General features: G+C 43.2%; 1 protein-coding gene across 5 annotated transcripts in view; it reads right to left on the bottom strand.

Annotated features, from left to right (window-relative positions):
• Window positions 1-15,783, bottom strand: part of YARS1 (tyrosyl-tRNA synthetase 1) — a 31,048-nt gene that overhangs the window by 4,853 nt on the left and 10,412 nt on the right. For 4 of the 5 annotated variants that reach the window (XM_004266504.3, XM_033422263.2, XM_033422266.2 and 1 more), the window contains exons 4-9: window positions 14,429-14,558; window positions 11,174-11,254; window positions 6,931-7,023; window positions 4,084-4,219; window positions 3,521-3,606; window positions 279-414 (exon numbers count right to left, since the gene is read on the bottom strand). In XM_004266504.3, the coding sequence (XP_004266552.1) occupies window positions 279-414; window positions 3,521-3,606; window positions 4,084-4,219; window positions 6,931-7,023; window positions 11,174-11,254; window positions 14,429-14,558 (662 nt within the window). The remainder of the gene's footprint in view (window positions 1-278; window positions 415-3,520; window positions 3,607-4,083; window positions 4,220-6,930; window positions 7,024-11,173; window positions 11,255-14,428; window positions 14,559-15,783) is intronic. The other variant, XM_033422264.2, reaches the window with a different exon arrangement.

The following is a 15,783-nucleotide window of genomic DNA, read 5'->3' as shown; positions in this document are numbered from 1 at the left end:
GGATCAAAGTACATGTCTCAAACCAGCACTCACAGCAGTGTTGGTAGAGCAGGATGTAATCACTTCATAGTACCCACCAAACCAAATTCAAGATGACTGGAGTTCCATTCCACCAGTCACGGGGCATGACATTCCTGCACTTCAGACCATGCCCCCACCACCGGCTTCTTGGGCCTGAATTGAAGACAGACCCTTTTCTGAGGCCCACTGACAGGCTCTCTACCTGATGATGTCACACCCAACCCCCCCAAGCCCAACCCCTCCCCAGCTGGCCTTACTCTGCTTCGAGGGATCTGGGTAGGCAGCGCTGGACAGTTTCTTTAGTGCAGGGGTATTAAACTTTTCCCGGATGGGATCCAGCAACTTGTTGAGGGCGACTTCAACAGAATTCTTTAGGTCTCCAGGGTGCACAACCTGCAAGTGTTCAAGGCCAGGTGAGAAGGGGCACTGGAACAGGTGAACTGGGCACAGGACACCTGAATCTACTAAGAATAATGTGCATATAGGATGCAGGGTGTTTTCTGAGCAGAGTCTTATTTGAACCTCAGAACAAGCTTGTGAAGCTGGTAGAGCAGAGAAGGGGAAATAGGTTCAAAAGGTTATCTAATACGTCCAAGACCCAGGTCTTTTGACACTGAATTCCACACTAACGTGGGGGTTTTTAGAGGCTGAATGTTTTTAACTGACTTCTTCTAGTCCCTCCATTTATGCTCAGAGTAGTGGCGTAAAGCACATGTTATTTACAGGTAGGGAAACATTCACATAGGGAAGCTAGGAGCTAGAGACAGCCTGAGAGGGGAGCTGGGTGAGCAAGAAGGAAGAACAGGGCTTTGGAGTTAGAGCCTGGGGTGAGTCCCAGCTAGCTGGCTGACCCCCAACCAGGCACTTAACCCCTCTGAGCTTTGGATTCTTCACTTAAAAAATGAAAATAACAATACCTTTACCTGCTAGAGTCAGAATAAGGATTAAATCACTTAACATGGGTAAAAATGGTGAGTAGTGCTAGTACATGGTAGGAGCTCAGTAATTCCATTTTTTCTTCTCATGTCCTGTGACTACCACTTTTACATCCAAATCTGGCCCCAAAGGATCTTCTAAGATATTCTGAGGGGACGTCCCCTAGGTATGAATACATGTAATAAAACAATGCCTACGTTTTTGTTTCTGAGGTTATTCCTTCGTTTCCTCGGGAATGTTTCATTTTTTTTAAAAAATAAATTTATTTATTTTAGGCTGCATTGGGTCTTCGTTGCTGCACATGGGCTTTCTCTAGTTGCGGCGAGCGGGGGCTACTCTTCGTTGCAGTAGGCATGCTTCTCATCGCGGTGGCTTCTCTTGTTGTGGAGTGTGGGCTCTAGGTGTGAGGGCTTCAATAGTTGTGGCACGTGGGGTCAGTAGTTGTGGCGCACGGGCTTAGTTGCTCCGCGGCGTGTGGGATCTTCCCGGACCAGGGCTTGAACCCGTGTCCCCTGCACTGGCAGGAGGATTCTTAACCACTGTGCCATCCAGAAAAGTCCTGAATGTTTCTTTTTTTTTTTGCGGTACACGGGCCTCTCACTGTTGTGGCATCTCCCGTTGTGGAGCACAGGCTCCAGATGTGCAGGCAGCGTCCATGGCTCATGGGCCCAGCCGCTCCACGGCATGTGGGATCTTCCTGGACCGGGGAATGAACCCGTGTCCCCTGCATCGGCAGGCGGACTCCCAACCACTGCGCCACCAGGGAAGCCCCCGAATGTTTCATTTTTAATAGAAAAGCTTTAGACCTGCACTGTCCAATATGGTAGCCACAAGCCTCATGTGCATATTTAAATGTAAGTTAAAATTCAGTTCCTCAGTTTACTGGTCACATTGTGAGGTTCAACAGACACATGTGGCCAGTGGCGACTGTGTTAGTACAGACAGAACATGTCCACCATCACAGAAAGTGCTGCTGGTTACGGTGTCAGACTCTTTCTTCAGAAGCGTTTCTTCTATTCCATCTCATCAGTCCCACAAAGGACTGTTCACAGGGTTGAGGAATGGGGTGTGGGTTCTGTGGCTGCCTCAGATGGCAGACAGAAGGGTTTCAGAGCAATTAGCTGCCAAATGTCCAAAAAATGGGCCTTAAGGGCCCTCAGACCTCAGAGGTCATTGAGTCTTTTCTTCCACTTGATGCTCAAACCCTCATACAACCTTGCCTCCAGTGGTCCTCTGGCCTCTGCCTGAACACCTCAGTGATGGGGAATGCAAGGTCAGGCCAGGCAGCCCTACCCATCACCACATCATTGAGGCCACTAGAAAGTTCTTCAAGCCTAAACAAGCCTCCCTGTGGTCCCCACCCGCAGCCCTAGTTCAACCGTCTGGTGCCACTAGAAGGAACCTCACCCCTCTCCCAGGAAAGCCCTTCCTGTGTTCAAGGATGGGTGAACACATACTTGCTTCCCAGCTCAACACGCCCAGTTCTTTCAGCTGTGCTTTGTGACACAGTTTGCAGTCTGTTCCCTATCATGGCATCCTTCCTCTCCCCACCAACACACCCCAGATTGTCAAATAAACCTCACACAATTGAAGTCCAGGGCTGAATGCACAACCCCAAAGGTACTCAGAACAATGTAGAACTGAACGGACGATCAACTCCCTGGTTCCAGACTCTACATTTCTGATGACTGAGGCCAAGACCTCATGAACATTTCTGACAGCCCCGTCACATTGCTGATTCAGCCCAAATTCAGTCAGTCAAGACCCCTCCTTTCATTCCCCATACACACTGTTACCACTCCTTCCCTTCATGATCTGGCCCTGCCTCCCTCTCCCGCAGTGCCCCCCCATCACCTTGTAGACTCTAGCCAGACGAAGGCACTTGTGATTCCTTAGACACCGTGCTGTTTTCATCTTACCACATCTGTGCACAATGCATTCCCTCACAGGCTTCCTCATGAACTCCTAATCCTCAAGTGAAACCGTGTTTGGATGTTGTCCCCTCCATAAAGCTTTCCCAGACAGCCAGGTAATCACTTCCTCCTGTGCTATTTCTGGACCATGTATACTTGGTACAGTAACCAGTAAATGATTATTTATTTACATGTCTGCCTCTCCTCTGGACTATGAGCTTCGCGAGGATTTAATCCTCTTTGTAATGGCAGCCCCTAGCATGGTGCCAAACACATGCGAACCTAGTGAGTCTTTTGTTAAATTGTTTGTCGAAATGAGTAGTATTCTCTATTCTGTTCTTTAATAGTTGTGTCTCTTTTCTGAACCTTGATTTTGTACCTGTCCCTGAAATGCTTCATCTTGTTGAGTTTGTCGGCCCTTCATTCCAGGTTAAGTCCTTTGGAGTGTGATTAGGACACCAATATATTAGTTTTGTGCCATTTGCTAATCTAATCCATGAACCACGTGAATCTAAGCCATTAATACAAAATATATGGACCCAACAGCATGATGACAGAGCCCTGTGGCACGTAACAAGAAACCTGGCGAGGCCACGTGGAGAGATTTGTCAGAATGAGTTCAGTGGAGATTACTCCTCCTCTGGTATTACCTCATCAGCAAAGTCCTTTTCCAGGTCCAAGTAAGCTGTGTAGGTTTTGTTTCCACCCCATTTTTCATCTCGAAGGATCACGAACTCTGTAAGAAAAAGGATCCATGCCAACAAACTCACTGATAATGGCAAGTCAGCATTCCTGGCCCAAATGTATGGGTATCTGTAGTTTCTGCCATATATCTTGAACTTCATCATATGGCATTTTATTGTTTTTAAATTGGATGAGTGGCGATGTCGTATACCCAGCTAGCATCCAAGCTCGGGGGAACGATCGTGTCTTACATCTCTTTTGTATTCCTCTAGTCCACTTGCCTGACCCCTTCATTTCTACCACCCCTGCTCACCCTGACACCCCACTTAGAACCTACCCTGTTAACAAACACACAGATAACTCAACGATATCCCCACTTCAATCACACATTAATATATGAGAAATCAGAGCAGAGATTCGGGGAAGCCAGCCCCTGGAGGAAGACTCTGTGACAAACCGCAGGTATGCTCACAGCACTGGTTTTGCTTTTTCAGCCTGGCCTCCGAGAAGAAAACAGGCAGTATCTTACCAGACTTGAGGGGAAAGAGGACGTGCTTGATGAAGGACAGAACGCCGTTGTTGTCCACATTCCCCGGCTCACAGAAGGCCTTCTTCAGTTTTTTCTTCACATCCTCTTTCCGGTCCAGGAGATCTATCTTGGACTCCTAGAAGCCAGGGAGGAAAGGAGGACCTCTTGTGGTTGAAAATGAGAATATGCTCAACTAATCTGTATTTTAATTTTTTTGGACAAAGATTTAAACATTAAATGACTTTAACAAAAGCAGAATTAATCGGAGTGAAGGACCACTCACAATACTAAATAAAAATATTTTAATTTTTCTCTCTTCTTCCCAGGCCTTATTTGCAGCATATGGAATCGTTACAAATTTGTAGCTGGAGAATAAACCTCCTGTGTTTTTTCTCTTGAGACTGTATCATAAGTACTTTTGAGTGGCTACCTAGTCTTCGCTTGTAATTTTTATGCTGTATTATATTCCCAATTATTAGTGACAACATAATTTATTTGGCAATTTCTAAACTGTTGGATTATGTTCATTTTTACAAACTATATACAACGCTATGATGAACATCTCTACAGAGGTCCTTTTGCCTTCTCTAGGATTATAGCTACCAAAAACTGCTAGGCCCCAAGCTGTTTTCTGACAGGCATATATCAAGTGACATTGCCATCAGCAGTGTGTCAGAATACTTGTTTCACAGCCATCACCAACACCAGGTATTAGGTATTATCTAGAGCCATTTGTCCTTTTTAGGGTAACAGGCTTTGTTTCTTATTTTGCAGTGAGTGAACTCAACGCCCATTTGTGTCCAGTGGTTACCAAGCTCTGGTCAACATACGACTGTAAGTGAATCACCTGGGGTGCTTAAAATAACACAAATTACCAGCTCCACCCAAACCTAATAAATCAAAATTTCTTGGGGTTGGCCCAGGCATTTGCATTTTAAAAAGCTCTGCACGTGATTCTGCGGCAGTCACATTTAGGAACTGCTGCTGGCACTGATTTCCAGGATGAAGATATGGTGAACGTTACTAAATAGGGTGAGTGATAGACTTTGTCAGAGAAACAACTGACACATAGGACATTTTAATGAGAGAAAAAGGAACGAGTCTATTCCTTTAAAAATAACAATAATGGTTTCTATGCCTATATTTACTAATTCATGATCAGACAAATATCTAGAAATCAGACTTAAAGCACTAGATGAGTGTCCAAAAATGATTCCAATCAGAATCAACTAGTAAGCTTTGAAAGAAAATACAGATTCCTGAGTTGTTTCCCAGAACCACTTTATCAGAATCTCTAAGGACAGGGCCTTAATCAACTCTCTCTCTCTCTCTTTTTTAAAAGTCCCCTAGCTGATTCTGAAGATCAGCCATATTTGGGAACTCAGAACCCAACCTTTCACATCTTTGAGTTCCACTAATTCTTCTATTCTGTGCCTTAGTGATCAGAACAAAACTGCACTTTCCCCAAGCAGGACTTTTAAATGTTAAAAGACATCATATTTATCAAAATAATTATATTAAACATCACCCTAAGAATCAAGATGCTAACTGGTGTCAACAAGGACATACTGTATAGCACAGGGAACTCTACCCAATATTCTGTAATGATCTATATGGGAAAAGAATGTGAAAAAGAATGGATATATGTGTATGTATAACTGAATCACTTTGCTGTACACCTGAAACTAACACAACATTGTAAATCAACTATACTCTAATTTTTTATATAAAATTTTTATATAAAATAAAAATTAAATGAAAAATAAAAAGATGCTCAGGACTTTCCTGGTGGCGCAGTGGTTAAGACTCTGAGCTCCGGGCTTCCCTGGTGGCACAGTGGTTGAGAGTCCACCTGCCGATGCAGGGGACACGGGTTCGTGCCCTGGTCTGGGAGGATCCCACATGCCGCGGAGCGGCTGGGCCCGTGAGCCATGGCCGCTGAGCCTGCACGTCCGGAGCCTGTGCTCCGCAACGGGAGAGGCCACGGCAGTGAGAGGCCTGCGTACCGCAAAAAAAAAAAAAAAAAAAAAAAAAAAAAGAGACTCTGAGCTCCCAATGCAGGGGGCCTGGGTTTGATCCCTGGTCAGGGAACTATATCCCACATGCATGCCGCAACTAAGAGTTCGCATGCCACAACTAAGGAGCCCGTGAGCCACAACTAAGGAACCTGCCGGCTGCAACTAAGACCCAGTGCAACCAAATAAATAAAGAAATAAAATATTTTTTAAAAAAGATGCTAATTGGTGAAATGCAAACACAGCCTTCTCATTAATAAGGCTGACTTTTATCACAGTTCTATGGGTGAAGAAACTACTTTTGCTTGTACATTTTTTTTTTAATTTATTTTTGGCTGCGTTGGGTCTTTGTTGCTGCGCAGGGGCTTTTTCTAGTTGTGGCGAGCGGGGGGCTACTCTTCGTTGCGGTGCATGGGCTTCTCATTGCAGTGGCTTCTCTTGTTGCGGAGCACAGGCTCTAGGAGTGTGGGCTTCAGTAGTTGGGGCTCACGGGCTTAGGTGCTCTGTGGCACGTAGGATCTTCCCGGACCAGGGCTTGAACCCGTGTCTCCTGCATTGGCAGGCGGACTCTTGACCACTGCACCACCAGGGAAGTCCTTTTGCTCGTACTTTTTATCAGCAGCGGTAAAACTTAAAATTATGATTGGATCTCATCAGGACTGCTCCCTGGGTCCTTCAATACTCAAGAACCACTGGAATTAATTGGATAACTTAAGATTTCTTATAGCTCAGATATTTGAGAATTTTAGTTAGCCAGGTTACTGTTCTTTCTAGTCCTCAATTTCTTCATCTCTTGAAGATTTCTCAACTCAAGTCAGAGCTGGCAACCTACCTCTTCAGAAGAGCTCATTTTGCTGCCAGTTAATCCTGGAACCATAGGGTTCATCAGGTGGACCCGTTTTGAGTAGCCAAGTGCAGGGAGGTACTAGGGGGTTAGAAAGAAACACACGAAAGCAGACATTAGTATGCATTCCTCCTCGGTGCCCTGATCTCATCTAACCTGGCCTGCCACATAACAGTTTGATATATTCGTGCCAATCTTTTTTTTCTACTGAATATATAACTTTTCAGTGGTGATCATAATATTAACAAGGGTTTTTTTTTCCTACTGTTTTTCTATTAGTATTACATTGTGAGGCTATTGGACTTACCCTACCGCCATAAACAACTCTAAAAGCTGGAAATATAGAAATATTCCATTTCTATAAGCTGCAAATAACCATTTGCAGACATTAGACAGCAACAAGTGTAGGGCTACAAATCTTGAGAGAAGGGAGTTAGGTGACCCTACATCCACCCTGGCTTTCTCCTTGAGGGCATTTTTTTCAAACTGAGTGCTGAGAAAAAAGAGACCAAGCAGAGAGCAGCAGTCTGACTAAGCAGAGGAGATAGAGATTGGAATTCAGGGCTACCAGGAGGCTAGGATTTGGGGAGGGTTCCAGAGAGAAGGGAGCCCCCTCCAAAAATCTAGGTCAAAGTTCTCCATTGCTTTCTTGATTGACTCATAGCTGTGCGTTCATTCGGAGAGACAGCAGGAAGCCCAGCAGAGAACAGGCTCTGGGAGGCTGGAGACCTGAACAAATTTTAGGGGCTCCACAGTGCTGGGGAGACAGAAGTTGAAGTTTAGGTCCAATCAAAGCAGAGAGGGCTTTGTGAAATACCCTAAGATTTCAGTTTGAGACCCCAGAAAGGCCACATACTAAGATAAGGTCCATATTATAGGAGTAAGAGCAAACTGAAATAGACCTATTCTAACAAAGCCTAAAACCCACCCTTGACAGAATCAAGGTGACAAGTCAGTAATTAAACAGAAAACATGCACTCTATAAATATAATTCAGAGCCTCTACAGCATATCTACGGTGTCTCTGATATACTGAAAAGTACTAGAAATGGGAAGCAGAAAAAAAATGACTGATAGCCAAGAGGAAACAGTCAATAAAAGCAGATGCAGAAATAATCCAGATACTGGAATAAGGAGATCAGGATGTCAAAATAACTACGATTGGTGTGTTAAAGGAAACAGTGGAAAAGATGGACAAAATGGATAAAAGATGGAGAACTATAAAAGAGAATTGGAATCTATAAAAAAGGATCAAATGGAAGTTCTAAAATGGCACAGTACAATACTGGATGGATTTAACAGAAGACAGGATTAATGAACATGAAGAAAAATCAATAGACAATAACCAAACTAAAGCACAGAGGGAAACAACAGAACAGGCTATGAGACATGTGGGACATGATCAAGAGGTCTAATGTGTGTAAAATTAGGGTCTCAAGAGGAGAGACAGAAGAGGACAGAAACAATAAAGGAAATAGTAGGGGACAATTTTCCAAATGTGATGAAAATATCAACCATTAGACTCAAGAAGCTCAGCAAAATCCAAGCAGGATAAATACAAAGAAAACTAAAGCTAAAAACACCATTGTCAAATTGCTAAAAATCAGAGGCAGAGAAAACATTAAAAGCAACCAGAGAAAAGATATACTATCTGCAAAGGAGAAACAATGATACTTACAGGTGACTTTTCAATGGAAACTATAAATGCCAGAGGCAACAGGACAACTCCTTAAAATGCTAAAAGAAAATAACTACAAACCTAGAATTTTTTACCCATTGAGAGCCAAGGGAAAAAAAAAACAAAAAAGAAAGCAAAGGAAAGATGTTCTCAGACAAAAGAAAGCGGAAAGAACTCATTACCAAGAGACCTGCATTGCAAACATAAAACACAAAGGGGGTCTTTAGGCCAAAGGAAAATGATCCCAGAGGGAAGCACAGAGGCACAGAACCGCAGGAAGAAATCAAGAGTATCAGAAAGGGTAAGTGGAGGTAAATATACATGAAAATTGACTGTTTAAAAAACAATTATAGGGCCCCGGTCCGGGAAGATCCTACATGCTGCGGAGCGGCCACGGCTCATGGGCCCAGCCGTTCCACGGCATGTGGGACCCTCCCAGACCGGGCACGAACCCGCGTCCCCTGCATTGACAGGCGGACTCTCAACCACTGCGCCACCAGGGAAGCCCTGGGATTTAAAATATATGTAAAAATGAAATATATGACAACAGCACAAAGGGCAGGAGGGCAATAAATGGGGTAAAACTGTTGTAGGTTCTTGCATTGTTGGGAAGTGGTAAAAATATCTAACAAACTGTAATAAATTATAAAGACAGATGTTGCAATCTCTAGGGCAGGGCTGAGCAAAACTTTTCTGTAAAAGGTCAGATAATAAATATTATAGGCTCTGTGGGCCACAAGTGGTCCCCACTGCATATTCGTTTTCATTTTTTTTTAACAGCCTTTAAAAAACATAAAAACCATTCTTAGAGCTTCTGAGTCATATAAAAACAGGCCATAGGCCATACCTTTGCTAGAATAATAAAAGGTTCAACTAAAAAGTTAATAGAGGAGATAAAATAGAATAAGCAATACTTGAATAATAATAAAAATACATGGACTGTAAACATTTCCCCATTTATTAAATATATCCAAAAAACATTTTGAAATATTATATGATATCCCACTGTTAGGGGACTTCCCTGGTGGCACAATGGTTAAGAATCCTCCTGCCAATGCAGGGGACACGGGTTTGAGCCCTGGTCCAGGAAGATCCCACGTGCCATGGAGCAACTAAGCCCATGTGCCACAACTACTGAGCTTGCACTCTAGAGCCCATGAGCCACAACTACTGAGCCCGTGAGCCACAACTACTGAAGCCCATGCACCTAGAGCCTGTGCTCCGCAATGAGAAGGCACTGCAATGAGAAGCCTGCGCACTGCAACGAAGAGTAGCCCCTGCTCGCCACTAGAGAAAGCCGGCGCATAGCAACGAAGACCCAACTCAGCCAAAAATAAATAAATGAATAAATTAATTTTTTAAAAATCCCACTGTGAGGATTTATCATAATGTATTTAACCAATCCCTTGCCATTGAATGTAAGTTTATTTCCTAGATTTTGATTTAATTTGATAAAATAACAAATACTTTTATACATAAGTCAAGCTGTACTTTAATTTTTTTGTAATTAAAAAAATTTTTTTAATTTTGGCTGTGCCACATGGCTTGCGGGATCTGTTTCCCCACCAGGGATTGAACCTGGGCCACGGCACTGAAAGTGCTGAATACTAACCACTAGACCACCAGGGAACTCCGAAGTTGCACTTTTAAAATTATATCTTGGGGCTTCCCTGGTGGCGCAGTGGTTGAGAGTCCACCTGCCGATGCAGGGGACAAGGGTTCGTGCCCCGGTCCGGGAAGATCCACATGCCGCGGAGCGGCTGGGCCCGTGAGCCATGGCCGCTGAGCCTGCGCGTCCGGAGCCTGTGCTCCGCAACGGGAGAGGCCACAACAGTGAGAGGCCCACGTACCGCAAAAAAATAAATAAAATAAAATTATATCTTGAGGACATATTTGTATACTTATTTGGACAAAGGGTAGAAACATTTTAGAGTCATCAAATCACCCATCAGGAATCTACTTTTTTACTAGCAGTGTTTTCTCTACTCCCTTACCAATAAGAGGTTTTGAGAAGCTTTCAAAAATACCAACCACTTCTCAATAGCCCCTTTCAACTTACTCAAGTTCTTTCCCAGAAAAGAAGTATTATGGGTTTGTGCTAATTTCCTCCTTTAAACCCTGTTAAACCTCATCTCAGAGATGAGTCGTTTATTTAAGATCCAGAGCAATATGGACCAAATGGTCTGGGAAAGAACAGTAGTTCTGACTGGTGTTAGCTTTCCCTGGAAACTGAGCTACTAGGAAAGAAGCAAAAAAGAAGAAGAAGAAAAAAAAAGAAGCAAATCCAGCAGCTTTGGGGGCAGCTTCCTGGTGGCGGCAGCAAGAGCACAGGCTTTTGAGTCAGACAGATCTGAATGCTAATTCCTGCTCAGTCACTAACTGTGTGATACCGGACACCTTTCTTACTCTCTCTATCCTCAGCTTTCTCATCTGCAAAACAAGGTGAATAATACCTACCATACCATATGATTGCTGGCACTGGCACATTCAAGAAACTTTAATGCACACCTCTGCGGGTCAAAAGAAAAAAAGATAGGAAAAAAAGGACTCTAACCTTCTCCGCAAAGGTGAAAATTTTTCTCTGGTCAACTCCTCCAAATTGGGCATCTACTTTCAAATACTCTTCATCCAAGGCCTGTGGAAAGAAACACATGAGCATAAACTCCTACTGTATTTCCTCTCTATGGGTCTAAGAAATCAGAAACTTTTGAAAACCACTAAAATTTTCCAAAGGTAGAACCAGGAAGCAAATAAGCAGCACTCAGCCTTCCTGTTGGCTTCAAGAGCTAGATACACATTTGCTGAGTGCCTGCAGTGAACAATATTCGATGTGGATGTCATGGGGTAAAAAAATAAGAAGAGTCTCTGCTCTCAGGAAGCTCACAATCCAGTGAGGAAGGGAGAGAAGACATATCATAGTCATGTCAAAAGTACCTGTGAATAAGGCAGCCTGTGATAAGTGTCAAATAACTGGCATAAAAAGGAAGTCCTGTGAGAGCTCAGAAAAATGTGGCAAGACTGAACTAGTATAAACAGTTACTATCACTTATTAGATGTCAGGCCTAGTGCCAGTCCTGTGGACGCAGAGATGAATCAGACCCAGATTCTGCCTTCAAGAAGCCACTTAACTAGCTGGGGAGAGAGACGTGTGAATACGTAATTTCTATACAGCATGTCAAGGGCTAACTTACATGTTCATTTAAGGAACATGTTAACACGAAGAAAGAAATTATTATCTCTGTTCAGACTGGTGGTGGTGAAGGCTTCCTAGAATCAGATTGTGGGCTAAGCTTGGTTTTGAATATATAGATGCTTTTCACCATGCAGAGGAAACAGAATGTGAGAGGGCACAGAGGTGTGAAGTGTTTAGGCAAATTATGAGTGATTCAGTCTGCAAAAGCACAAACTCCAAGGGATGTGGGAAGTGGTGAGTGATGAGGTTAGAAAAGTTGGTAAAGGGCTTCCCTGGTGGCGCAGTGGTTAATAATCCGCCTGCCAATGCAGGGGACATGGGTTCGAGCCCTGGTCTGGGAAGATCCCACATGCCGCGGAGCAACTAAGCCCGTGCTCCTGCGCTCCAGAACCCACGAGCCAAAACTACTGAGCTCGAATGCCACAACTACTGAAGCCTGCGCGCCTAGAGCCTGTGCTCCACAACAAGAGAAGCCACCGCAATGAGAAGCCCGCGCACCGCAATGAAGAGTAGCCCCCGCTCACCGCAACTAGAGAAAGCCTGCGCAATGAAGACCCAACGCAGCCAAAAAATAAATAAATTAATTTTTTAAAAAAAGAAAAGTAAAGTTGGTAAGGACCCTGAATGTCATGTGAGGGTGCCTAGCAACATCCTGGCCAGTGAATGATTTTAAGGAGGGAAGAAACATGATTCACACACTGCAGAAAAATCACACCAGTAAGGCGGCAGAGTGTGGAGTGGTGGCCTGAGGACTAGAGATAAAGAAAACGGCCAGAAGGCTGCTGTGAGAGGCCAGGTGAGAAATAACAATGAACCAAGTCGGTGAGGACGTAGAACAAGAATGAATTTAAGAGATTTTTAAGAAATAGAATTGATAGGGCTTCCCTGATGGCGCAGTGGTTGAGAAAAAAAAAAAAAAGAAATAGAATTGATAACATTTAGTGTCTGACTGGATTCAGGGGGAGAGGAAGAGAAGGTGAGCAAGCAGTTAGAATGTGAGAACAGCATTGTCCAACAGAACTTTTTGTGAGGATGAATACGTTCCATATCTGTGCTGTCCAACAGGTTAGCCTCTAGCCACACGAGCAAACTGCAAACTGAAATAACAGCCAGTGTGATTGGAGAACTAAAAATTTTAATTTTAATTACTTCAATAGCCACATATGACTATGACAAGAGGCTACCATAGTGGACACTGTAGATCTAGAGTGCCTGGCCAAGGGAAGACTTGATTTTCTTTTCTTTCTTTCAACTTTTTTTTTTTTTTTTTTGCGGTATGCGGGCCTCTCACTGCTGTGGCCTCTCCCGTTGCGGAGCACAGGCTCCGGATGCGCAGGCTCAGCGGCCATGGCTCACGGGCCCAGCTGCTCCACGGCATGTGGGATCTTCCCGGACCGGGGCACGAACCCGTGTCCCCTGCATCGGCAGGCGGACTCTCAACCACTGCGCCACCAGGGAAGCCCTCTTTCTTTCAACTTTTTAAAAAAAAAATTTATTTTTTAAATTAAAGAAAATTTTTTATTAAAGTTTAGTTGATTTAAATGTGTGTTAGTTTCTGGTGTATAGCAAAGTGATTCAGTTTTTTATATATGTATATAAAATATATATATATTCTACATATGTATATAATATATCTATGTACATATATTCTATTACAGATCCTTTTCCGTTATAATTTAATATAAGACATTGAATCTGGTTCTCTGTGCTATACAGTAGGACCTTGTTTATTTTATATACAGTAGTTTGTATGACTTGATTTTCTTATACCAAACATTAGAGAAATATACAAAGGAAAAGCTAAGTCTATCGACATTTTCATCCTACCTTCCTGAGCTAATAACCAGTATCAATAGCTTGGTTTGAATTTTTCCATGCTTTCTCCATGCTCACACAAATATGCACACACAGGAAATATGATGTGTTTGTTTTGCTTAATGGGAAATAAGATCATGCTTAAAATTTATTTTCACTTATCACTCTGAAATTAATGTTCTTCAATTAAGGGATCATGATTACCCGTAAAGAAGACATGTGAGATTAGCAGTGTTTTAAAGGACAGACAAGTAGGGGAAGAAGGCAAAGAGTGGTTCAGGGGCTTCCCTGGTGGCACAGTGGTTAAGAATCTGCCTGCCAGTGCAGGGGACACAGGTTCGAGCCCTGGTCCGGGAAGACCCCACATGCTGCAGAGAAAGTAAGCCCGCAAGTTGTGGCTCTAGAGCCCACGAGCCACAACTACTGAGCCCGCGTGCCACGACTACTGAAGCCTGCACGCCTAGACCCCATGCTCTGCAACAAGAGAAGCCACTGCAATGAGAAGTCCTCACACTGCAATGAAGAGTAGCCCCTGCTCGCCGCAACTAGAGGAAGCCCGCGTGCAGCAACGAAGACCCAATGCAGCCAAAAATAACTAAAGAAAATAAATAAATTTAAAAAAAGAGTGGTCCAGGAAGCCTGGGGGAGGCGCAGTGGGAGAAAGGAAGACAGGAAGGAAGGCCTACGGCAAGGTGAAGGAACAGCCAGTATGTGGGTCTGACTGGGGCTGAGAGAGAGGTTTGTGACCAGTAGTAGTTAGAGCAAAAAAGGTCATCAGGCAACTCCATCCCTCCCAGGTACCTGCAGGCCTGGGTACAGCAGGCCACTCAGCAGAGGGTGCTCCACCTGCTTCACCACCTCAGCTCCTGCTTTCTTGGCATCATGCTGTGTGACCACGGAGGAGAGGCGATACACATCTAGCGTGTACTCTCTGAGAAGAGACAAGAGGGGACAGCTGTAAGACAGGGCCCAGGCCTCAGTTTAATCCTGAAGGGTGGTGTTAATTTACTCTCTCAATCTTAAGACATTCAGAGAGCATACTGCCTGGTAATTTCTAAAACGTGAGCAGTCCATCCTCTCCTTTAAAATATGACTTTATCGGGACTTCGATGGCGGTCCAGTGGTTAAGACTCCGAGCTTCCACTGCAGGGGGCCCGGGTTTGATCCCTGGTTGGGGAACTAAGATCCCGCATGCCATGTGGCACAGCCAGAAAAAAGGATATTCTTTTAAAAAATAAATACTACTTTATTTTTTTTATTTTTCCTTTTTGAAGATGGCTTTAATTTAATCTTTTTCTTTGCTTATCTCTTGAAATAGGGCTTCTCTGCCATTCCCCTCTACTCTCTTCTTCTGGAATGCCTATTAAATAAACATCAGAATTTCTTCAGTCTATCTTCCTTGTCTTTTTTTATTTCTTTTAACTTAAACACATGTAAGGAATAATGAACAATATTAAGAATAGAATACCCATCACTCAGTTTAAGAAAAGGGACCTACACTTGTAAAGCTCCTGTGCACCCCTCCACAATCCCATTTCTTCCTTCTCCAGAGTAACCAACCACGAGCCTGAACTTTTGTATTTCTTTCCTGTTTTATACTATGTTTGTATCTCTAAACAATGTGCTATAAATATTCTCATATGTGTATCCTGGTGTACATGTGCAAGTTCCTTTATATATGCTTAGGAGTAGAATTTCTGGATCATAGGGAATTTGCATCTTGAACTTCAGTTCAAGATAATGTCAAACTATTTTACAGAGCGGCTTTTAATCAATTTTATTACTTAATACTCTCACTATTTTAAATTTTGCCAATTTGGTAAGCAGGAATGGTTTCTCACTGTAATTTTAACCTGTATTTCTTTGAATAATAACCAAGGGGGTTAAGCAAATGTACTCATTGTTTGGTTTCTTCTGTGAAATGCCTATTTAAGTTTTTCCCACTGGATTGATTCATTTTTGACAACTGATTTTGCAGTTTTTGACATATAATACTGGACATTACTCCTTTGTCAGTTATATATGTTATAAACATCTTCTCCCAGTTGGTGGCTTGTCTTTTTACTTTATCTTACTTTTGATGTACTGAAGGTCTTAACTGTAATGAAGGTAAATTCATCTATCTTTTCCTGTGATTTGTGCTTTTGGTGTGTCTG

Source organism: Orcinus orca, chromosome 1 (assembly GCF_937001465.1).
Source record: "Orcinus orca chromosome 1, mOrcOrc1.1, whole genome shotgun sequence".
Taxonomy (NCBI): domain Eukaryota; kingdom Metazoa; phylum Chordata; class Mammalia; order Artiodactyla; family Delphinidae; genus Orcinus; species Orcinus orca.
Note: the sequence above shows the minus strand (reverse complement) of the source record. Positions and strands in the feature narration are given on the sequence as shown.